The 25,650-nt window shown below is 41.6% G+C and overlaps 1 protein-coding gene across 2 annotated transcripts in view; it reads left to right on the top strand.

Annotated features, from left to right (window-relative positions):
• Ptpro (protein tyrosine phosphatase receptor type O) overlaps positions 1 to 25,650 on the top strand; it is a 212,396-nt gene that overhangs the window by 117,512 nt on the left and 69,234 nt on the right. For both annotated transcript variants that reach the window (XM_057785277.1, XM_057785269.1), the window contains exons 3-10: positions 4,205 to 4,363; positions 5,268 to 5,420; positions 7,219 to 7,659; positions 9,909 to 10,070; positions 14,145 to 14,341; positions 21,080 to 21,200; positions 21,946 to 22,139; positions 23,263 to 23,374. In XM_057785277.1, the coding sequence (XP_057641260.1) occupies positions 4,205 to 4,363; positions 5,268 to 5,420; positions 7,219 to 7,659; positions 9,909 to 10,070; positions 14,145 to 14,341; positions 21,080 to 21,200; positions 21,946 to 22,139; positions 23,263 to 23,374 (1,539 nt within the window). The remainder of the gene's footprint in view (positions 1 to 4,204; positions 4,364 to 5,267; positions 5,421 to 7,218; positions 7,660 to 9,908; positions 10,071 to 14,144; positions 14,342 to 21,079; positions 21,201 to 21,945; positions 22,140 to 23,262; positions 23,375 to 25,650) is intronic.

Genomic DNA, 25,650 nt, shown 5'->3' with positions numbered 1-25,650 from the left:
CATTCTGTGTTGTAGCTCCTCAATTTTGCTATCGTAACAAATAGTATGTACTTGAGGTATTACTTTATAGAAACCAAAATCCAAACTTCAAAACATTTTCATGTGTCACGAGTTACTATTTCTCTGACTCCCATTAACCTCTCTGTTTAAAAATATACATGTTCTTGCAATATATAAAATTATGTGTCTTTCTCACTCTGACTAATAATATAAAATCAAGAGACTCTGTAAGACATAACACATGATGAACAAATAAAAGCATTACCAATGGCATTAGATAGGGATCTACTAAGCATCATGAACAAAGGAAAATTGAAATTGATTAAGGAAATGTCACTAAGATAAGGGTGGCTAGTTTGTGACAGGGGTACTGACTTACGTGAGAGAATCAAGTGGCTTCTGGACTTACATGTGTTGAGAAGAAACAAAAATGAAGGTGAGATAAGAGGAGAGAACTAACTCAGAAAGCCGTTAAAATGTTCTAAGGGGAAATTGGTGCAGACATGAATGAAGGCAGAGGCTGTGAATGGTGGCCATCACTCCTGTGTCCAAGGTGACTGTGGTCAACATACCTCAGGGATCCATTTAGATACACACAGGTCCACTCTCTAATCATCTTCTAGACATGAAGCAAGAGCCTAGGCCTGGGATTTAGGATCAGTCTTTTCCCCCACATCTACCATCAGAAAGAACGGATTATCATAGCTCCTTTCTTCCTCAAGAGAACTGCACCAGGAGGGACAGGTGCTTAGGTCTGTCCCACTGATGGCTAGACCCTTACCACGTTGCTTCCTTAGATTTTAATCAGGCAAAGCGAGGCTATCTCAAGCAGATGTGCTTCTAGTATCAGCTGTTACTACCAAGCATGGGCTTCCTGGGCTTCTTGCCCTTTGTTCATGTCCCATCTGGTAACCACATGCAGACCTTTCAGATTTTCATCCACTGGACACAGTAACAGAGCCTGCTGGCACTGGAAATTGGGTGTGGCTACAGAGAACGCACACTGGGCCTGCGATGTTCTCATTGAGACATAAACAGCTATGAATGTGGTCTGCAGCGATGTCGTACAGTTGTATATGCTGGTGCTGTCTACTGGAGAGTAAAATTTACACACCACTTGCACACCTCCACACACCAACTTCCTTCATGATTACTGTGAATGGTTCAAAGAGAAGAATTAAGGGAAAGGAAATATCCTAAATCTAAACATGATTTAAGATTATGTCAAACAGTAGAGGAATGCTCCCCTTACTCCACACCCTCTCTAGCATAAGTTATCATTGGTGTTTTTGATCTTAGCCATTCTGACAGGTATAAGATGGAATCTCAGAGCTGTTTTGATTTGCATTTCCCTGATGGCTAAGGATGTTGAAAATTTCCTTAGGTTTCTTTAGGCCATTTGAGATTCTTCTGTTGAGAATTCTCTGTTTAGTTCTGTACCCCAGTTTTTAATTGGGTTATTTGAAATTTTGTTGTCTAATTTCTTGAGTTCTTTATGTGTTTTGGAGATCAGTCCTCTGTCTGATGTGGGATTGCTGACGATCTTTTCCCATTCAGTAGGTGCCTTTTTTGTCTTATTGACTGTGTTCTTTGCTTTACAGAAGCTTCTTAGTTTCAGGAGGTCCCATTTATTCATTGTTTCTCTCAGTGTCTGTGCTACTGGTATTATATATAGGAAGTGGTCTCCTGTGCCCATGCATTCAAGGCTACTTCCCACTTTCTTTCAGTCCCTCTGAATGTAGGTGATAGTGGTATGGCTGGGACAGACTGAGGGAGCACTGGCAGCAGCACCAGGATTTATCCCTACTGCTTGTACTAGTTTTTTGGAACCTACCCTCTTTGGATGGATATCTTAGTCAGCATAGATATAATAGGAAGGGCCTTGGACCTTCCCCAAAGCAATGTGTCTTATCCTCTCTGAGGAGTGGATGGGGGTGGGGTAGGGGTAGGTAGAGGGAATGAGAAGAGGGGAGGGAGTGGGAACTGGCATTGGTATGTAACATGAAAAAAGACAGTTTGTTTTCTTTTCAAAAAATAAAAAAACAAAAAAGAATTCAAAAAAAGATTATGTTAAACATCTAACTAGACAAAAACAAGGTCTTATTGTGTGTTATATTTTTATTATTTATTAAAAGCAAAACAAAGATTAATTAATATTGGGATTGCTAGTCAAAAGAGGGCAGCAAATTCTTTGCTTAGACAGTCATCTACATTTTGCTCTTTCCATAAACGCAAAAGGAAGTGAGAGGCATAGGTCCAAGTTCAAGGGCACACTTGTCTCCAAGTCATAAAAGAAACTAAAACTCTAGGGTAGTATGAAGGGGCCTTGCTGAACTCCAGGTATAAAAAGGGTAATCCTGGGTTTGGACTCCAGTTAGCAAAAGAATCAACATGTGCCATGCTACACCAGGCACAGTTGGACTTTCCACTAGAAAAGGGCACATAGATAATCTCAGTGCCAAGACAAAGCCTGATCATAGGACTTGGTAAAAGTCTGCAACAAGTACCGTAGCATCCACAATATGAAGGATCCCAGAAGAGTGATGGACCATGGCAGTTGAGAGCGGACAATGACTGAACTGTATTAAAAGTGGAAAAATGAGCAATTAGCTTAGAGCCCATGCTTCAAGTCACATTGAGAAACCTACGCTCACAGTGACAGTTGTCAAAACAAACAATAGGTCAGAGTCTGTTTAAAATAGCTATTTATACAGTATATTCGCAGTGTTCACAGACATAAAGATCAGTATAAAACTAATTTTCCAGCAACAACCAAACATGGCACAAATGAAGCACATAGAATATATACAATGGAATTGAAATCTTTTGAAATAAAAAAACAATTATTTAGACTAAATTAAAAGTTTCCTTTCTGATGTTTTCATTTAAAATATTTTTCAGACAATATACTTTTTTTTTTTGGTTTTTCAAGACAGGGTTTCTCTGTAGCTTTGGTGCCCGTCCTGGAACTAGCTCTTGTAGACCAGGCTGGCCTTGAACTCCCAGAGATCCGCCTGCCTCTGCCTCCCGAGTGCTGGGATTAAAGGTGTGCACCACCACCGCCCGGCTCAGACAATATACTTTGATCATAGTTTTTCCCTTTCCTTCCAGATCCTTCCCATCTCACTACCCACTCAAATTTATGTTTTTTATCTTTCTAAAAAAATCAAAACAAACAAAAATAAAACAATAGAACAAAACTACCAAAATATATGATAAAAACAAAAACACAGATTCTGTTTTTAGTTGGCCAATTATTTCTTTGTATGGGGCCTGCCTTAGTATGAATGATATAGCCTGTTACACATCATTGGAGAAAACTGAGTTCCCTTTTGTCAGCAAGTATCATTTGCAAGTAGCTTCTTTTTAGGGGTGGGACTCTGTCTACTTCCCTGGGTACTTGGAATCGAAATCAGGTCCAGTATGCACTCAGACACCTCTTTAGCCCTTATAATATTTTATTACAAAATTATTCAAATAAAATATATCTACTTCCCTTTTGGGAAGGGTAGAGAAACTGTTTATGTAAGAATGGGGTGCATAGGACATATGAAAAACAATCATGGGCTTTTTAGAGCGTGTACTTCTAATGTTTCATGATAAATCAAAACCAAGCAAATTAAGAATATCCTTGAGCTTCTATAGAGAGAGGCTTAATATACATGATATAAATGATCATATGCATAACACTGAGTGGTTTGCACTCATTCATAACAGAAAAATTGCAAATTTCACACAAAGAAATAAATGACCCCATAAATATTTATCATTGCCTACAGCCAAAATTACTTTTTGTTACCTGTCTATTATTGATATCTAATTTTTTTGGCATAAGGAAAATGAACAAAAAATTTGCTAATACAGACAGATGCTGCCACAAAACCCATTAAATTGCATATGACAAGCATTATAAACTCCAGGTTTGCATTATGTTTGTCTAGTGAATTGAGACATTGATATTTGTACTTCCTAACCTTCAAAGCTGTTATAAGTGAGAAATTGAAAGTCAAGTTTGAGAGCTGTTTGAAAAGCAGTAAAGATCATCAAAAGCATGCATTGTTAATTACTGCTAAGGCTCAGAGGAGGTCTTCGTGGAGGAAGGGCAATTGTAAAAGTGGGAGTGAGATTGCATTAGAGCAACAGCGCACTCATGGACTGATGGCGGCTCCACCCCTCTCTCTGTCAACTCTCGTTCCCCCTGTAGAACCTCTGCCTGTAACCAGTGTCTCCATATATGACTACAAACCTTCTCCTGAAACACGAGTACTGTTTGAAATTCACTATCCAGAAAAATACAACGTGTTCAGCAGAGTAAACATCAGCTACTGGGAAGGGAGGGACTTCAGGACGATGCTCTACAAAGGTAAGAGGCAAGGGGAGGCTGGAGAAATGATGGCTATTTACTTTCTGCAGACTTTTTCTAGAGATGTTGCTTACTCTGAGGAGTCTGTGTAATTCACTACTTGACTGACAAATGAGCCATTAAGAAAAAGTTATTGATTCAAGAAAAACCTTGTTGTGAGGGGTCTTAGCATATCCAGCTCATTTGCTGAGAGTTGGAAGTCATAAATACAAAGTCATTTGCTGAGAATTGGAAGTCATAAATACAAAATGAGAAATTCTCACTTTGGCTTGAATTGTGTTATTCTTGCCAAAGGCAGTATGTCTGCTCCAGGACACAAAGTCAAGACAGTTTAGAGACAACCACACCCACAGCACTTCCTTCTGGGAGGGGCAGCTCTTGCCTTCCTAGCAAGTGGGCAGCTTTCACCCACTTCCACTGGAGAGGGTCCAAGATTATTCTGAAAAGCAAAAGGTGGTATTTTGGGTTCCTGTGTGACCACTCTTCAGGTAAACCAATGAATGTTCTACATAAGACACTTTCTACAGGAGAAAAATCTTCCTGTACACTTGCTGTTTCTTTTGTCATAAAGTGCTAACTCACTTATTTTTCCTATTAATAGAGAGCTAATATAAACCTAATCTTCATAATTCCTGTATACACAGAACATTCAGAAGATAAAAAAAATTAATTTTAGTTGCGTCAAATTGTATTAGGAATGCTGACAGTTTGAAAACAAAGACTTTTCAGGATTAGGGACACAGGCTCAGTTTTTCATCTCAAACTCCCAGTTCATTTTTACTGACTGTGCCAGGCATTGAGGGAAAAGTCATTTTGTGGATATTTAAATTTAACTGGGACTTTCTCCAAGTATGTGACATTATGAAGCTCCTGATTTTAAAGTAACTGGTCTTTCCGTTCGCAGACTTCTTTAAGGGGAAAACAGTATTTAACCACTGGCTTCCAGGAATGTGTTACAGTAACATAACCTTTCAGTTGGTATCTGAGGCAACGTTTAACAAAAGTACTCTGGTAGAGTACAGCGGCGTGGGCCATGAACCCAAGCAACACAGAACGGGTAAGTCTTCAGAGGAATCAAACCTCATGAGAAGATAGCTCAGGAAAATAGGCGCTGCTGTGTGTTTATTTTTAATGTTTCTAAGGGAAAAAATTCATAATATTTCTAAGAAATATTTTGTCACAACACTAATAATTTATTTTTTAGAACAAAAAGAAAATTTGTATCCATATTAAAGATATCTAAGCAAAATATTCAAGAAGAAAAATCTAAAGTAAATAAATGTAAGCTTAGCTTTTATGTTTTTTTAATAAAAATACAGATGAGAGTCTTAAAAGTTATAACCAAGTTACTTAACTGGATCTGGTAGATTTTTCTTAAATTTATAACCTTGACCAGTGTCCACATTGAATAAAAACAGATGGCAGACGTCCTAGTATAGATAATTGATTACTGAAAGAAAATATTAGGACTCAGGCATGCCTAAAGCTTTCAGTACCCATCTTAGTAACATCAGTAACAAGGAAAATTATGGACCGTGAGAAGACTTGGAGGCAAGGAGTGGGGGTGGATATAATCAAAATATAGTGCACACCTGTATGAAATTCTCAAGCCACTAAAAATACTGCAGAAAAACTATGGTATGAATTGATGGCTAGAGGAGTGAATGCATAAACTACACACATGCTACCAAATATCATCATTAACCAGTTCTGAGGGTGCCTGCTGTGTTCAGTAATGCTGGAGAACCCATTCTTATGAGGATGGGATTCATCAGGACAGACCACCCAGGCCCCTTTCTGTCTGGAATTCTGTGTCAGGATTCCCAGTTCATTCCATCAGGACAGGAAGATCTTAACAAGTAATTCCTCTTAAACTGACACTGGCCAATTGCACTTTCATATTCTGTTCCAATAAAGACACATCGATGATCACTGTGTTTCATCTGGACATGGTCCTAATTCTAAGAAAGATGATAAAAAAAAAAAACAAAAAACCATAGAGACCAATGAGACAGGCAATCTGTCCTCGGAAAGGTTATCATCTGACACAAAGGACAATAGAGCAGAATGAGATCAGTAGCACAGCAGAGGTATGAAGGAGGAGATGAATCTTCGCCTAGATGTTCATGGGGAGGGCACTGGAGGGGCCATTTTTGATAGGCGGCTAGAAACTGTGGCGGGCAGAGGATGTACCAGTTGTCTTTATGACTCGCTATCTGTAGAGCAAACATGTTTCCATAACCCATAGTTCCTGTGTGCTCATATGGCTCATTTCAGAGATGGGAATGTGTATTCTGATAGCTAAAAGCAAATCATATAAGATACCCAGGGACAGAGACACATGTTTTCTTAAAGTCAGGTTGTTTTGCATAACTCTGCTTGAGAAGAAGTCCAATTACTACATCAACATGTACAGTCTCACAAGTTAATACAATTGCAACATGACAAGCGAGATGCTGAGAGATAGAAATATATATATATATATATATATTACAAAATGTTAGAAGTTTATATACGATTTGCTTAAAAACCACAAAACACTTGTTCATAACACTTTCTCTGTGGCTGTCCAGAGATGCAGCCTAGCCATCTGAGGTCAATCTCCTGGACCCACATGAAAGAAGGAAAGATCCAACTTTTTGAGATCCTCTGATCTCCATATGTGGCATGTGGGTACACACACACACACACACACACGCGCGCGCGCGCGCGCCATAAAAGTTTTTAATTCTTTTTCTGTATATTAGAAGCAAGGTTAAACTGTATTTGAAAAGTCTGCATGTTGGACTCAAGAGTAAATGAATATTCAGTGCACACTTAATAAGCTACTTGAAAGTGAAAACTCTCTTCCACAGCTCCATATCCTCCGCGAAACATCTCCGTTCGCTTTGTCAACTTGAACAGGAACTGGGAAGAGCCAAGTGGGAGCTTCCCCGATGACTCATTTCTCAAAAGGCAGGATACAATCGCAAGGGACAGACTCTTCCATTTCCCGGAAGAGACTCCGGAGACTCCCCCCAACAATGTGTCTTCCGGTTGGCCTGACCTGAACGGCACGGACTATGAAAGCACATCACAGCCCTACTGGTGGGACAGCGCGTCTGCGACCCCCGAGAACGAGGAGGACTTTGTCAGCGTGCTGCCCGTGGACTATGACAGCGACACCACACTGGGCCCGACAGAGAAGCCCACATCTGACCCTTTCTCTGCCTTCCCGGTGCAGATGACACTAAGCTGGTTACCGCCCAAACCGCCCACAGCCTTCGATGGGTTCAATATCCTCATAGAGAGGGAAGGTGAGGCAGCCGGGAGTTGGAGGACGTTAATGACACCAAGTGAAGGCTACTGAAGTGATTTTGAAATCTGAACTCAGGGAGGGAGAGGGACACGAGGTCAAAGAGGGACTTTAATTAAGTATTGCATATGGCCTGAAAGCAGAAAACCAAAATACACAGATTAGATCAGAATTTTAATATCTGGGTGATTTTCAAGTTACAGCCATTGCAAACTTTACACATTTCTCTGGCCAGCATTTCACATACCCCAGACCACTAAAGAAGACCTTATACTTTGAACTAGAAACAGGACCAGCAAACATAACACAGCCTACCCTTAAGAAATGTTGTTTACTTCTGTGCGTAGTTAAGGCTGCAGTGAAGAGTCACTCTATAAAGTGACTACTTCCGGATGTCTGTGCTCCGTGGCCAGCCTGCGTACGATGGATGTGGCCTTTGGACCTGGTGTTCAAATTTGCCCCATCGAGTTCATAGTAAATGGAAAATAGGCAGGAGATGATAGTATCCCCACCATAATGGATACACTGCTTTGATTTCATCCTTTGTTGGAAACTATATGTGTGTGTGTGTGTGTGTGTGTGTGTGTGTGTGTGTGAGCGTGTGTGCAAAAGATAAAGAGAGAGGGAGAGAGAGTTTATATGTGTGCCTATAAGTCTGTGTGCTTGCATGCACATGTGTGTGCTCATGCATGTGTTCATGCGTGTGTGTATGTGCGTGCAAGAGAGAAAGGAGAAAGAGTTTATATGTGTGCCTGTAATTCTGTGTGTTTGCACACACATGTGTGTGTGCTATTTTTTGAGACAGGGCCTTGTATAGCTTTGGTTGGCCTCGGAGTTGACGTGTAGCTGAGGATTATCTTGGGCTTCTGGCCTTCTCGCCTTCACCTCTAAGTGCTAAGATTACAGGTGTGTGCCGCCACACTCACCAGACTCATGCACTGTATTATATCATATTATAGTATTTTATATAAATTTATAAAAGCAGAGCCATAGCATAGCTCTACTGTTGATTTTTTGTGTTGTTTACTGCTTGCTAGGGTTTAGCGAGAGCTCATACCATTTCTGTTTTCCTGTCTAGTATTTAGAGGGCAAAAGTTGCCCAGTCATCCAACTTGGGAGCTAAAATGGTAGCTTTTATTTTACGGCAGGGCTTTAGAATCATGTTGCCTTATTGTGAAAACTGGTTGACTTTTATTTAGCAAAATGAGACAAAATAACTCTTCATTCTCTATTTAGACAATAGTAATCAGCAAGACCCTGATATTGCGAGTAATTGACACTGTTGGTCACTATAGTATTTACTGTGTGAGTGAATTTGTTCTTTGTTCTTTTTTTTCTTTTTTGAGACAGGGTTTCTATGCAGTTTTAGTTTTGGAGACTGTCCTGGAACTAGCTCTTGTAGACCAAGTGGGCCTTGAACTCATGATATCCACCTGCCTCTGCCTCCCTAGTGCTTGGATTAAGGGCGTGTGGCACCACCCCCAGCCGCCTATTTGTTCTTAAAGTTCCTTGCATCTTTTGTTTTTTGTTTGTTTTTGCTTCTTTCTCAGTTCACTCTATGGAACACAGTAGTTTGTAACTCAAAACATTTTTTTACAACCTATTTTCAAGAAAGTTCAATTAAATCGTGCATTTATCTGACTGTACCGTGCTCTTTTTGGAGACCGTTGATGCCAAATAATAGTAACAGCTTCAACCGAAATTATAAACTGCAGGAGGCAGACACAGAGGCAGCTTAGAATAAATATTACCATCCACAGTGCTGGAGCAGATAGATGGAGGAGGAAACTGGCGTGTCTTTGAATTGGAAGTAACCCAATATTTAAAAGACATTTAATGCTGCAGAAACTTAGTGAGGTATTATATATATAATTTATGTATTGCCTTTTCCCAAATCATACAGGGAGGGCAGTGAACGCTGTCTTTTCCTCAAAGCCCATTTCTCTTGTGTACACGATTGTGTTAGGGGTGTGTGTGTTAATACCACGCACCCGTGTGATGAATTGGGACACTATATTTTAGGTTTGACATTTTAAAGTATTATGAATACAATTTGAACTTGAGTTAACTTTTCTCTTTACGGCACCTTCGTCTTAGAGGTATGGTTGAATTTGGAAAAAAGAAAGAAATGCAATGACACACTTTACAAACCTAACCAGTTTACCTCTATCCTGGGCCCTGCCAGGTGTCAATTCATGTGTGTTCTAATTTTGGCTTTGTGTGTGTGTGTCTCTTTTGCATTTGATCTAGAGAACTTTACTGACTATTTGACAGTGGATGAAGAAGCCCACGAGTTTGTTGCAGAACTGAAGGAGCCTGGGAAATACAAACTCTCGGTGACAACCTTTAGTTCCTCAGGAGTCTGCGAGCCTCGGAAAAGCCAGTCAGCGAAGTCGCTCAGCTTTTATATCAGTAAGTAGTCCAGGGACGATCCCGCACTTACAGGGGAGCTGGAACCATGGAACTGCTGAGGTCAGTGATGCCTGGATGTCAGTTATCCACCAGCCCCAGGGTTGCTGGGTACCTCCAGTTCAGGAGAGGGTGTGCAGGAAAAGAAGTACATGTATGTTTAATAGCAAATCTGCCTCAGGAGTTAACCACAGGATTGTTTTTTGTCACTGTTTTGATAATTGAACACTTATTAAGCCGGCCTTCCACACCAACTATGTCTCCAACCATGTCTCCAAGGATGTGCACAACCAGTTTGGGAAATATCACTTTTGTTTGAGGCTGTAATGAAATTTAGCTTTATAGGATTATGTAGGGGAGAAATCGGGTTAGAGTGCTGGATGTGTGCAGAACTCAAAAACTCCAGCTGATTCAAGCCTTCCAGGTCTCACACAGTCGGCAGGAGAAGACAGGGAGTCCTCAAGGCCCAAGACTGAGATAAGGGAAGGCTTCTAAGTATCCTGTGAGCTTTGACAACAGAGCAAAAGTGGGGCTCTCTGAGCTACAGAAACTCTTTAGGCAAACTCTGGCCACTGGAAGCCCACAGGCTGAAAATCATTTACTTAGCTTACTGGACTCTAAGCGTGCTTTATATTAACAAAAATCAAAGTCAGAAAACAGATTAAATAAAGGCAGCTTTCCAAAGGCAATAGTATGTATAACTTCCGTCCTTTCCCCAAAGGGCCCAAATACTACCTTGCCTGAAATAACCTTCAAAAGATAGGTAGCCAGAGGCAGGAGGTCAGCTCACTTAGCAGCTTCAACACACTAAAAATCTTCCCAGACAACATTTACACTTAAGGAACAAAGCCCAGCACCACAGAGAGGCCTCTAGGGTCTTCAAAGGGACACAGGACATTGGGAATCACCTGGGGTGTGCATCAGATATAAGAGATGTTTCTATACAAGATCACCCGTGACAGAGCACCAAGATGAACCTTTAGTCTTCTCTCCAGTCTGAAAACTTTTTGCTAACCAGGAGGTCACCTTGCTCAAGGGTATAGTAAGTGCTGATGATGGCCATGAAAACCCAGTGCATGGTGGCAGACACGTTGGCCTTTCTTTTCTTAGCACCTGAGCTGGGTTCCACATCACAGAGCACAAAGCATAGAACTTGGTATGGGAGGTTTGTCTAGATTTTTTGGTCATATATTCATTTTTTAATTTTTTATTGTTTTTATTGTGCTATCTATTTTTCTCCACTCTCCTCCCTTCAATGCTTTGCTCGTTCTGTGTGTTTGTGGGGGCATACATACACCTCACGACGCACTTATGGAATCAGAGGAGAGCTCTCGGGAATCGGTTCTCTCCTCCCACCACAGAGGACCAAGGATCAAACTCAGGCCCTTGGACTTTCCCAAAAGTATCTTTCCTTCTGAGCCACCTCTCCGGCTTTCAGAGGACTTCTTAACCAGACCGTAGAGCCACTGTGAATATGTCCAAGTTGTTTATGCACGAGATTATTGCAAAGAGATTGCTTTTAATATTGACATGAAAAACTTTTGTCAATGAAAGGATGATATTTTAAGTGCTTGAAATAGTCTATTTAAGTGCACAGACGCCAAGTACAGTTGCTCCTTTGGTTTAAAACACTGTACCAGACTGTAGACACAAATACTCGTACTTACTGGGGAGGGGAGTAAGCACAAACTAAATAGTGTCTTCAGTCCATGCTGATGGGATTAATAATATCAAGATGCATGCACATGTTACTACCTCATGATTCACATTTGTGTAGAACTGAAGCCTTTCCCAAACATGAGAATATTGACACACATCCTTACATCAGCCCGCTCTGGTCTTATCAAGAGCATGCTTGTTTTCAGTGCTGGGGACTGAACTCAGAGCCTTGTGTGTATTATCAACAAGCACTACCACCGTGCTGTATCCTCAATTCCTCGTTATATTTGTATTTTAAGACAGGGTCTCACTGCGCCATTTAAGTTGGTTTTGGACTCTTAATGGAGTCCAGATGGGCCTTGATCTTGCCATTCATTCGCCTGGCCTTCCAGATAGCTAGGATTCGGAAGTTGGCTCCGCCATGCCTGACTTGGAGGAACACACCTGTTGTTCCCATATTTTACATGAAAAGCTCTGAGTCACAAAAGGCAAATCTGTGACTCTCTCATGTGTCAAGACCAAGACTGGAATTGAAGGTTCTATGATGATGACATTTTCCATGGCATTGGCAGAGTCAACTGTGATGCCAGATCGAAACACTCACTGTCTTCATGACATTGGGCAGAGCATCTGAATCTCTGGGATCCAATTTCCTTATTAATAAGTTAAGGCACTGTATCTCTTATTTCTTATTCATATGTATCTATGCATGTATTTAGTTTTTGAGAAGAGTCTCATGCCCCTAACTCAGGCTAACTTCAAACCCACTATGCAGCTGGAGGAATCTTGAAGTCCTGATCCTCTTGCCTTCGCCTTCCACACACTGGAATTACAGGTATACAATATCACAGCCAGTTTATGGGATGCTGGGTCTCTGGAATGGCTGGTTTAGTGCGTCAACTTGAAACAAGCTAGAGTCATCAGAGGAAGGAGCCTCAGTTGAGAAACCCCATGAGATCAGCTGTAAGGCATCTCCTCACTTACTGATCAATGGGCGCCATCCCTGGGCTTAGTTCTGGGTTCTGTGAGAAAGCAGGCTGTGCGAGCCAGTAAGCAGCTCTCCTCCATGGCTTTTGCATCAGCTCCTGCCTCTAGGTTCCTGTCCTGTCTGAGTTCCTGTCCTGATTTTCTCCAGTGATGGACTATGATCAGGAAATGTAAGCCAAAAAAAAAAAAAAAAAAAAATCCCTTCCTTCCCCAATCTGCTTTTTGGGTATGGTGTTTTCTTGTAGCCAGAGAAACCCTAAGACAGTATCAAACCCAGGGCTTTGTGCCGTCTAGGCACACAATCCACCAACTGAACAGCACCCCTTGTCCACGGAGGAACTCTTCTAGTGTCCCACGTGGTCCATTTGCACACACTGTGACCCAATTTCAGCTGACCCACTTGGATAAAACTGTACCAATGACGATGAGAAAATAAAAACCTTGGGTCAACACTTTTCATGGGTCCATGGCACTCCGTCCAGGGAGCCATATGCATGGTTAAGAACACGGAGTTTTAAAATTCATTGTTTGAGAATTTCATGTGTGTGTATAAAATATTTTGTTCAAATCCAACTTCCAGACCCTAAAAACATGTATTTATAAAGTCTGACATCACATTTGTAAATCGTGAATCTTTAAAAAAGAAATCCTATCCACTGCAGTTTCTTAATTTAAACTTGAGATTTAAGACCCGTACTTTTCTCCCTGATTTGGGATAAGTATTAACGAACTAGAATGGGAAGCATTTGAAATAGAGCCTGATTGTAAAGGGCTCATCTCTGTCTTCACATCACTTTTACAGTATGAGTTGGCTCACACCACTTATGGGAGTCTGCCCCATCCTCTTTAGTGCAGCTGCCTGCTCCTTATATGTCACTTTGCAAACTGAATGAAGGAAAGACAGGAAAGGTGGGCGTGGTGGAGGAGAATGTTTATCGTAGATATGAGGGAGCGCATAGGCAGAGCCATCTGAAAGGGTCCAGATGGTACCTCCACAGAGAACGTCACAATACAACCCCTGGCCAACTCCTCAAACATCATCCGGGGCTTAGGCATCTTCTTGAACCCCGCCAGCCTGTTGCCCATTTCATTAAGGCAGCCACAACCTGTCTCTGGTTTCTTTGCTACATTTCATTTGTCTGCATAAGATTATGGTAGCGACTGCTTTGGAGCTCAAAGCAATTATTTCTAGAAAGACCCTACTAGCGAAGGAATTACAGACACTGATGAAATGCCACAGTGTCACGCCCTCTGATGAAGATTTCACTGGAATATTCTCAGAGGTACCTGACAACTGAAATCGAGCTTGTTTTTATTATTGCTGCTGCTGACACTATTACATAGAACACATAATGACCATTAAATCTAGAATCTTCTGTCTCCACTAGCTCAGCATACAACCTCCCTTTTACTGTGATTTGCGATGTCTAGGTCCCACAGGAGAGTGGATGGAAGAGCTGACCGAGAAGCCCCAGCACGTGAGCGTCCATGTCTTAAGCTCAACCACAGCGGTGATGTCGTGGACATCTTCACAGGAGAACTACAACAGCACCATCGTGTCTGTGGTGTCCCTGACTTGCCAGAAGCAGAAGGAGAGCCAGCGGCTAGAGAAGCAGTACTGTACCCAGGTAAGGGACACTAGGACAAACACATCCTGGAGGCCCCTTAAAACTCAACCCCTGCTGCTGCAAGATGGACCCTTCCCCCATGCAGATTAGCAAGACCTTCCTCAGGATCCAGGAAATGGGTGGGCGTGGCTGGTCAGTTCCTCTGCTCTTCTCACGTTTGTCAGAGGTCACCTTCCCATCACTTCCTTGTCCTACTCAAGAGCCTCTGCTGAGTGCCTACTGTGTCCGGAGCTCAGAGAGATGCCGGAGTCTGAGGTCAATTCGAAGCATCCCGACCTTGCCCAGCAGTGCGTTCACAATGGAGAGAATAACCAAAAATGAGTACAGGATGACTGAGCCTCATCTCAGAATCTCAAGCTAGCAATAGATAATCCCTGAGTTCTCAAAGGAGGGTCTGGCCGTATTCTAATGTGGGTGGTGAGGATGGAGTATCAAAAGTGGTTAAAAGAAATCCTTCCTTAGGGAGGAGACAGCAAGCACAATGCTGAGTCTCTTAGAGGGGTTCGGTGCTCGGTGCATTGTTCCACTTCTGTTTTATTTTTGAAAGTAAAGGGAGGCCTCAACAAAACAAGTTTAAAAGCAAAAGTTTATAAACTATAACGATTTTCTTTTCACCAATCCCCCCCAAAAAGCCCAGTTTTGACGGATAAATGGGACCTAAACAGCCACAGGAGGCTTGAGCCGGACGGAAAGGATATGCAAATTAGTATCCTTGTGATTGGCTAAACATGGACACCACAAGTGCGGGAGTTCGGGGCTAGTTCTCTAAAATCTAGCTTTTGTTTTCCTCCCTAGAGGGGTTGGGGTAAGGGTTGCCATCTACTGCTGTGGCGATTTCCTCTTGGGGAAATTAGGCATCTGTGAAATTCAAGGGGTGAGAGATTTTAAATTGATAAGATTGATTCGGGAACCACGGGCCTTGGAGAACTAAACGCTTTCGAATGCTGAGATAAGCCCTTCCTAGAGGCTGAAGCCACCCCCTTGACTCAATTAAATTAAGGAGTAAATATGCTAAGCCGATTAGCTAGCAATCACAGCTCCTTTTTCAGCTCATTAGTTTCCTTCCCGAAACATACCCAACTTAACCGACTTTACACTGGTGGGAAAACATATTTCCTTCACGGACAGTGACCTGGAACTCCACTGTGCAAGGTTCATTTCCTTCTTGTCCCTTCTAATGTAACAGATTAGGAATCTTTCTCCTGGGAGCCCAGAGAAAAGGTTCTTATAGACACCATAAATTATCAGTGATCCAGAAAAGACCTCTCCAGCTGGATCATCACACCGTCCGCTGGAAATGCAACATTAAGCCCTTAAGATAATGAATGGGCAAGGAGGCAGATGTTTAAAAGTGTGAGCCCAGCATTCCAGGTGTCCTCTAAACAAGACTTTCTGAGGTTCATCATTGTGTTATACCTACAGTATTTATGATCCATGGCTCCAACACACACACACACACTACATATGCACTTACATATAATTTTCAGATGGGAAAACTAAATTCAAAAGGTTTCAACTGGGCTAGAAAGATGGCTCATCAGAGTACTGCCTGCAAAATCATGAGGGTCCACGTTGAGATTCTAGAATCCACATAACAAGCCAGGCATCTAGAAACTACCAGTAATGCCCACTCTAAGAGCTCCTACAACCTCTTCTAGCTGTCATATGCTCAGGCATATATGCTGTCAAAACATGCGTACCTATTGCATGCACACAGACATGCATACATGCATAAATAAATAAATTAGCTAATCCTTTTAGTCTCAAGAGAAGCAGGGTAGATGATGCAATTGACAGAGTGCCTGTTGTACAAACATGAAGGCCTAGTCCTCTGTGCCATGTAAATCCAGACACAAAATGTTCATTTTCCTATAGCTCTAAAATAAAAGTGGTCCCGAGTCCTTATCCAAAATTCCTGGGCTCAGAAGACTTTCAGACATGGAGCTATGGTGGGAGTTGGAATATTTGTGTATCTTTAATGAGCTATGTTAGAGTTCGACCATAGTATAAACAAAACATTTCATTTGTGTTTCGTATATAACCCCACACATAATCTGAAGGCAGTTTTAAGTGATATTTTAATAAATTTGTTCATGGCATAAACATTTGTGATGTGAAGTTCGCGACGTTCACTCCAAATGGTTCAGATTTGGGATCATTTCGGATTGGCATTTTCAGATTAGAGTTGCCTAGGCTGTGTCTAATCATCGTGATTACAGTCTGCAAAGGATTGTGCTTCTTGTGCTATTCTGACATTCCCTGCTGCTGTCTCTCCTCTGCCTACCAACTCTACTGATGTCTGAGTAACTCTGTATGTCAAGTGGTCCCTGTGTGGAGTGCTGGAGGTGGAACAAATTAGACCTGAATCCTGATTCCATGAAATGTAGAGCCTATATCTCTCTTTTCAGTAGAGTGCTTATAATGATTTGAACTTGTCTTGGTCATAAGTACATATTCTTCTCATGAGTTGCATGGATACGAATCCTCCTTACAACCATTCTCGGGTTATTCATTCACAAAGATGTTGACCGTAAAGTCACTGTTTAATCTGTGTTCTATAAGAAATCTTGCGGGAGGCAGAGGCAGGCGGATCTCTGTGAGTTCGAGGCCAGCCTGGTCTAGAAGAGCTAGAGAGCTAGTTCCAGGACAGGAACCAAAAAAGAGCTACGGAGAAACCCTGTCTCAAAAATAAATAAATAAATAAATAAATAAATAAATAAATAAATAAATAAATAGAAATCTTGTTAATTACTCAAAGTAAATGTGCTCTGAGCATCTTCTCAAAAGACTTAACATTCCATCACTAATGACAGAATGGGGATATGAGTGCCACAGGAGACATGCATGCATCTTTATTCTTATATGGGATCTGCCTTGGTCCATGAATGCTGTGTGACTGCTTGTGCGAGTGCATAATTGTAGGGGTAGCCCCAGATGAGATGAATAGACGCACCAGCCTTTCAACTGTATGAAGGAAGAAATGATGGGCCCAAGAGGCAGGCTATGTAAGGGACTTCCTGGGAGCCACCAAGCTGACTGGTGTCAAAGCAGGGCCCTCCCCACAATGCTCTGTCTTCACCCACAATGCTGGTGGTCCTGTGGACAGTTTGTGCTGCCTCATGGGATGGGGACGGGGTACAGAGACAGCCAATGTGAGTGTCTAGAGCACAGACAACTGCACCACATAAATGAGGGCTTCAGACTTGACCTTCACAGTTACCAGGTCTGAGAACCCAAGTAGTCTTACCCACGCAGCACGCTCTGTGTCTCTCTGTCTCTGTCTCCCCATCCCCCACCTCTTTAAATGTTGTGTGTAAGGGTATTTTGCCTGCAAGTGTGTCTGTACATCATGTGCATTCCTGGTGCCTACAAAGGCCAGAAGAGGTCATCAGATCCCCTGGGGCTGGAGTTCTAGGTAGTTGTGAGCTGCTTTGTGGGGGCTAGGAACCAAGGTCCTCTGAGGGCGAGAGAAGTATATCCTTAACTGTTGAGCCCTCTGTCCAAGCCTCTCATATACTTCTAGATGCCTTCACCTGTGGGATTGAGAGAAATCGATCCTACTGCACACAAGTTTAGTAAGGGAAAACAGGGCTGATGGCTAACATAGTGTCTGGAGGATACTAAAAAAGGAAAAATGGGCCATCTTTCGTTGTTATATAGGCTTCGCTGAATGTCTCTCAGTTCAAGGGAGAGTGACAGAATGGCTGTCTGGGCTCTGAATAGAAAAGCCCTTCAGACTGAAATGAATGTACATCAAAGAGCTAATGAAGACAGCATCGCAAGGGTGGAGCATCTCAGATTTGGGAAAACCTTCGTGCTCACCTCATTCAATCCACCACTTAAGAGACTGCTTGTTGTGTTTCTCCCAACTGTTCTCCTCAGGGTTTTTCTTGTGTGTTAGCTTAGTTGGGACAGTCGGAATCAGAGCCTTTCGGGAAATGTATTGAATTTAGAAGAGTCATCCGGGTTGAAGGTAAAGCTAGCAAGGGAAAAAAGAATTATAGACTAGATATGAATTAAGTGGAAAGAATATTTGTTATTATATTAATTAAATGTCTTATTACTTTTATTAATATATTAATTTTATATTATATTTATTGATTCAATATTGATTGGTTTATGGTTTATTGGCTAGTTCACTAATTAGAAAGCTAGCACAGGAGAATTAAGGTGTAAATATAGGCTTAGACTTCAACAGATATTTAGGGAACCAAGGGATGGGTGAATTGATGTTTTTTTATAAAGACAGGTAGTTTGCAATGACTATGTCCTTTTGTCTTTTTTTTACAAATCAATGTGACTTTTTCCCACATGTCGTTAGTTTGTCTAAAAGCCATCATTTCCTAGGGTGGGTTTGTGCCGACTGCGTGTTTAAGTGACTGTGACTCCGGTGTTCCACAAAGAGTTAGAAACAGGCGCTACCTAAAAACATCGTCAGACCAGGAGTGACAACACGCCCTGGGACAGCCTACACAGTTTGCATCTTAAGCTGCTCTAAATCCTCTAAATAGCAGCACGAGTGATTAAGGAGTCAACTGAGCATTTACACGTGTGTCAGATGTCATAGCAAAAACAAAACTCGCTAGCAATGTCACTAACATCCCCCACGCGTGTCGTTCAACAGCACATTATTCTACGCATGCAAGAGGGTAGTCTAGAATGCCAGCTGACATGCTGTGGCCTGTGGGACAGGAGCACAACGTCCACTGCATGTGCTCATGTGTAGGATAAACAATGGATCCACTGAGTGAGCATGACTTCTGTCACATAGAATTTAATTTTAATAAAGCAGTATTGCCTACCATGCACAACATGAACTCTCTATTTTATTTTCTGAGACTAGAGTTTCACATAGCTCATGCTGGTCTCCACCATACTACATAGTTTAGGCTGGCCTTGAACTCCTAATCTTCCTTGACTCTACCTCCCAAAGTATTACGATTCTGCAATGTGTCACCATGCCCAGCCCATGCCCATGCCCATCCTGATCACAAGTTTGTCTCTTTAATGAGAATCATGCTGAGTAGCTTTGACTGTAAATGTTCTGATAAAGAAATCCAAATATGGGTAAGATATTACCATAAAAGGCTGTAAATAGACAAAGAAGGGTAGAGTACTAATTAACGCTTCCAGCATCATCTTCTCTAATGTGCCGCACCCATTTGGGGAACAAAATAGGCTGTGTTCTAATCAAATCATGATATGTCTAATACACATAACCAGCTTCTGAGACACAACATTAAAATTCATTTCACTAGCATTGTTTATCATTAAATTTTTAATGAGACTTTTAAAAACACAGCATAAACCGAAAACAAAGTTGTTAGCCATCAATTTTGCTCATTCCTGCAGAAGTTTTGCATCTTATGTAGCTTAGAAGCCAAAACGATTGATCCTGAGAGTAAATGTGTCTTATATGCTGGTCTAAACATCTGCAACTCTAAGATCTGTTATTACCTACATTATAATAATGAAGACACAAAGACAACAATTTTAAATAAAGTATAAATAAATCATTGTGTTTATACAGAACATAGTTGAGATTTTATTTTAAACAATCTGAGCAGAATTAGTTTGTCTCCCTAAGTAAAGCTGCCATAAATGTTAGACGTCCTCACATCAAAGCTGGAACTAGAGAGACTCCTAGGGTAAGGTGCCTGACACACAGTGTAAGGACCAGAGGCACATCCTCAGAACTGTTGTAAAAAGCCAGACAGGGTAACAGAACCCTGTAATTCCAGTTCTGGGGAGGCAGAGACTGGCCAGCCAGTTTAGGCAATACTGAGTACCAGGTTCTGTCAGAGACTGTCTCAAAAATGTGCAGAGTGATGAACAAAGACACCTGAAAATAGCCTCTGGCCTCCACAACATGTGCAACATGAGTGCACAGGCACACACATATAGATCATGCAAATATATACACATGTACACAATATATACATAGTCACATTAAATCCACTCACTTCTTAACCTTTAATTGAACACCAATCTTGTATATACCAACATTCATCTTTAAAAAATCCACTTTGTTCAGATGTATGCTCCTACTATTTCTCTTGGCATCACACTGGTAACATAGCCTATAAAAATGGAGAAGTGAGACACGCTCTCCATGACATCATTTCCTAAGGTTACAATAGACTTGCAAAGTGCTTACAGCTGTACCTTGGCTTGCCCTGGGTGCAGATTAGAAGTCCCAGCACTGGGCTTCTCCTCCCAGTGGGGGATCTGACCTTGGCCATTCTCTGGCTTTTAAATTTCTCTATCTATTAAATCCGAAATCTAAATAGGTAATCTCTGAGGTCATTTCCATCTCTGTAATTAGATATTTTATGCTTCTAAGTGACGAGAGACTAAAGACAATTCCGCACCGCTCTTGGCATGTCGTCAGCTGACACTACAATTTAGGATGTCAGGCTGCCCTCATGGTATTCCTGATTTGATTATGGTTCCGGGAGGATGCGGCTCTGGTGTGCGTGGTTACAGTTGACAGTGATGCATAGAGAGGAGCCCATGGGGCATATTAAATCCACTCACGAAATTTGAATGTCCTGGGTCTCCTTCTGAATTCACAGAAACTATAAATCAGCCTAATATTTTAAATCAAGCCTTACTGGGCATGAATTGAAGATCCTGGATTTCAAAGTCAACTATTACACTCTGGAAACTTTGTACAGCTTTTCTGTCACATCCTGAAAGCCTAGATCTACATAAATCTTCTTGGCTGTTTGATTTAAGGTGAACTCAAGCAAACCTATTATTGAGAATCTGGTTCCCGGTGCCCAGTACCAGGTTGTGATGTACCTAAGAAAAGGCCCTCTGATTGGGCCACCGTCTGATCCTGTGACATTTGCCATTGGTAAGTTGTTAGCCACAGAAATAATGACCTGTCTTTACCAGACTGTTTGAAATGGCACAGTCTTCAGGCTGAATTCATCACATATGGAAGAGTCCTGAAGATGTGCTCAATATTCCAACATCAGATTGCAGGGTTTTCAATATTTATGGGAGTTAATTTCCAGGGGATGCCTCCCCACACATGGAGCTGAAGCCAAAAGTCATAGATACTTTAGTTATTCGTGTGTATGTATAACCCATGGACACCTTTCCGTACACTTTAGCCATAGCCGGCTCCATCTTTTATAACATCTAATACAGTATAGAAACTACACTAAGAGTTTACTGTGTTGTTTAGAAAGGAGTAACTCTTAGAAGATATGGTTTTTTAACTGCAATTTTGTCGGAGATGGAGAATGTAGATTTACCGTGAGATCACAAATATACTCGACAGTAAGGCTTACATGGCAGCCCATGGACATAGTAAATCCATCCATAAAGTCTACACCCATTGCTCATTGAATTAAGTAAATGGATTTCAGTACCTGCTAATGTGAAGGCCCGACTACTTCAAATAAGCAGAATTGTATGTTTGGAACACATCTTTCTGTTTACTACAAAAGTCAGAGGTGAATATATCTACTCTGGTTTTTCAGGATGGTGTTAAGAAAATAACAGTTCTGGTTGTTTAGTTTTTAAGCCGTTGTGAAGATACTAATGTTCCCTCCTGGTTTTCTCTCTTTCTTCTCTGTCCCCCTCTCTTTTAGTTCCCACTGGGATAAAGGACTTAATGCTCTATGCCTTGGGTCCCACAGCAGTAGTACTGAGCTGGACCCGACCTTACTTGGGAGTGTTCAGAAAATATGTAGTTGAAATGTTTTATTTCAACCCTACCACCATGACCTCAGAGTGGACAACCTACTACGAAATAGCAGCGACTGTCTCTTTAACAGCATCTGTGGTAATCCTCCCTTAGCCCGCTGGTACACTCTCGTGTAAATGCCCATGCCTGTGTCACAAGTATGTTAGAGAGAGTCATCTGTAAATTAGGTCATTTGGAAAGTAAGCCTAGGTAAATAGCAATTTTCAAGGCCCTAGGTTTTTTTTCAATTGTTGTTAAATTTTTATTTAGTTTAATTTAGTTTTGTTTTGTGTTGTTGCTTTTGAGACAGCACGTAGCCAAGGATGACCGTGAACCTTCTTGAAAGTGTTAGAATTTCATGTAAGCAAGTACCAGGCCACTCTTACTTGTGGTTTGATTGCTAGTCTGTGGCTTTATTTTTCTCTTAGGTTTCAATTCTGCATTGTCTTGGGGGAAAGAAAGGAAGAAAGAGATAAAGGGAGAGAGAGAGACAGACAGACAGACACATACACAGAGAGAAAGAGAGAGAGAGAGAGAGAGAGAGAGAGAGAGAGAGAGAGAGAGAGAGAGAGAGAGAGAATTACACAACTACTGTTTACCCACAATGGTATTTTTCTCTTAAAGAATTTTCTCAAATCAGAGTAGAACCACCCACACTAACTTTCCTATCAATACAAGAGGTTTCTCTCTGGCCTTCAACAGCTGACCAACACTGTCAGTCTCTAGCTCTGACTCCTCTTGGCTTGTGCAGATCATTAAATACCTATATTGCTAAACCTTGGAAACAGCTTTCAAAGCTTAGGTAATTACTGCTCTTTCTGAGACCAGATTCATTTTGCAAAGTGCAGGCTACCTACGCAAGACACATAAAGCATACAATTGCTGCTTATCATCATGCTAGAATACTGCTCCTTTTCCTAGAAGCAAGGAAATAAATGTGTGCAGACATTTATAAATAAGTGGTACTTCATTGTGCAGTATAACCTTGGAAATGGTGAAGTAATACCCATATTTATCTGTCTTTGAATCATCCTTTTAAATTATATATATCTCATTTCATTTGCGGCTGATTTCACTTTAAAAATAATTCTAAAGACATAGAAAAAGAAAACAAAAAAGTGTTCGGTAATATTTATTGTGACCCATGGAATATAAATCAACTCCATAAATACTGTTTTCCTTTTAGTCATTTGTCTCCTGGTTTCCCCCCATCCTTTTCCAGAGAATAGCAAATCTATTGCCAGCGTGGTACTACAACTTTCGGGTAACCATGGTGACGTGGGGAGATCCAGAGTTGAGCTGTTGTGACAGTTCCACCATCAGCTTCATAACAGGTGAGTACTGGAAGAAAGGGTCCATGAGAGAATGCCATCTTGAGCAGGTACCAAAGGATCACATGATCAGAAAGTACCAGTCATTAGTCATTGACATAGCATCTGCATGAAAGAAACATCCTTGGCTCTTGTCTTTCATGATTTACTTGACCAGCATTAAAACTGAAAGTATGATTTGAAAATCGACAATTTTTTCCCTTGACTCTTACTCAGGGCTCTCCAGCCAGCATCGATCCGAATAGAGCTGGAGGCTGAAAACGTAGCCTTCAGATTCTCCTGCACACTTTATTGATGTTAAACATTAGGTCATCAAATCTGGGAGAGAGCTTCACTTCCTTGTTAGTACTCCATTTCTGCACTCACCGGCTGATGGAACTAGAGCCATTGCAGGCATTGGAAGAAGTGGTCACATCATTGGGGCCTTGCCTCAGGTCACTGTGACCTTGAGGAAGCTGACTTCCGCATGCCTCAGGTCTGTGTAACACACAGAAGAGATTGAGGTGAAGTGCCTGTCATTACAAGCAATGATGACTTCTCCATTAAACAACCTGCTTAGCAAAACACATGGCCCAACATTTAGGTGCTTAAATTAAGTCAGTCTTCGTTCCTCCAAAGCCTCAAATTGTGCAGTTACATCAATAACAATTGCCGAAAGGAAGGAAAATGGAAAAGTCTCTTAAGGAAGCCCAGTGGTTAAGAGCACTTGCTGCTCTCCCAGAGGATCTGAGTTAAGGTCCCTGCACCCAAGCCAGGTGACTCACAACCACCTGGAATGCCAGCTAACGGACTGGATGCCCTCTTGTGCCCTCTTGTGGCCTCCATGGGCACCTGCACTCACAAGTATATAACCTCTCACAGATACCTAAGTACACAGATTATTTTTTTACTTAAATGGTGTTGATGAAAGTACACAGAATTAAAAATAAAGTAAATCTTAAAAATAAAAAAAAAGCACTAAGCCCTTGTTGTTCAGACTAATGTTGTTCAAGAACTTTCTTTGGGCGTAGAGCTGTGTTGGGAAGGTGGTGGAGGCAATGACTTGTGAGATGCCACTTCCCTTACTTGCCCCTAGCCAGTGCACTTTCTGCTCCATATGCCAATGGTCATATGAGAAGGGGTAGGAGGGAAAATCCTGGGAGAGGAGGGAGTACCAGTCACTAGGTCAACTCTATGGTCATATCTCAAACTACATCAATAAGCACATGGTTAACTCTAATTAAACTTCACTATAGCACGAATTCTTGCAGGTTTGCTTCATGGACATTTGCCTTCAGAGAATGGATGACCTTTCCTCCAAAGACAGGACAGTGACCTTTAAAAGGACTTGGTTTTTGAACTTCTCTGTTCATTTCTTTTTTTTTTTTTCCTTTTCTTTCTATTTTTGCTTTTTTGAGACTGGGTTTCTCTGTAGCTTCGGAGCCTGTCCTGGAACTAGCTCTTGTAGAAGAGGCTGGCCTTGAACTCACAGAGATCTGCCTGCCTCTGCCTCTCGAGTGCTGGGATTAAAGGTATGCGCCATGGCCCGGCTACTCTGCTCATTTCTGGTTGCGGACATTTCAGTGAATCATCTTAATGATTTTGAACTTGTTCCCAGCAGCAGAACTATACAAGATCCTGTCAATGGATCCATAGAGCAAACATTCATCCATTAGACTCCACAGAGTCTTGGTCAGCAGCAAGAGTGAATTAACGTGAGTCTGGGCTCTGCCTGCAGTAGTACAGTGTGCCTCTTAAAACGATGACTTGAAGAGATGGCTCAACAGTTAAGAATGCCTGCTGCTCTTGCTGAGGACCTGGGTTCAGTTCCCATCGTTCCTGAGGTGGTTTATAACCACCCATAGCTACAGTTCCAAGGGATCTGGTGTTCAATTCTGGCCCCTTTGGACACCGCCCTCTTGTGCACAACCTCCTTCCCAGGGTACACACACATGTGTAAGAGGAGGGCTTGCTTATTCTCTCTGGCTGCCAGGTTAGCTTAGCCCAGAAATAACTACACAGAAATTGTATTAATTAAGTCACTACTTGGCCCATTATATCTAGCCTCTTATTGGCTAACTCTTATATTAATTTAACCCATTTTTATTAATCTGTATATTGCCAATGGCAGTGGCTTACTGGGAAAGATTCTAACCAGCATCCATCTCAGGAGGAGGATCCATGGTGTCTCTCTGACTCTGCTTTCTTCCTCTCAGACTCCAGTTCTGTCTTCCCCGCCTACCTAAGTTCCGCCCTATCAAAAGGCCAAGGCAGTTTCTTTATTCATTAACCAATGAAAG

The sequence above is a fragment of the Chionomys nivalis genome, chromosome 1 (genome assembly GCF_950005125.1).
Source record: "Chionomys nivalis chromosome 1, mChiNiv1.1, whole genome shotgun sequence".
Classification (NCBI taxonomy): Eukaryota; Metazoa; Chordata; class Mammalia; order Rodentia; family Cricetidae; genus Chionomys; species Chionomys nivalis.
This window is presented reverse-complemented; position numbering and strand designations above follow the sequence as displayed.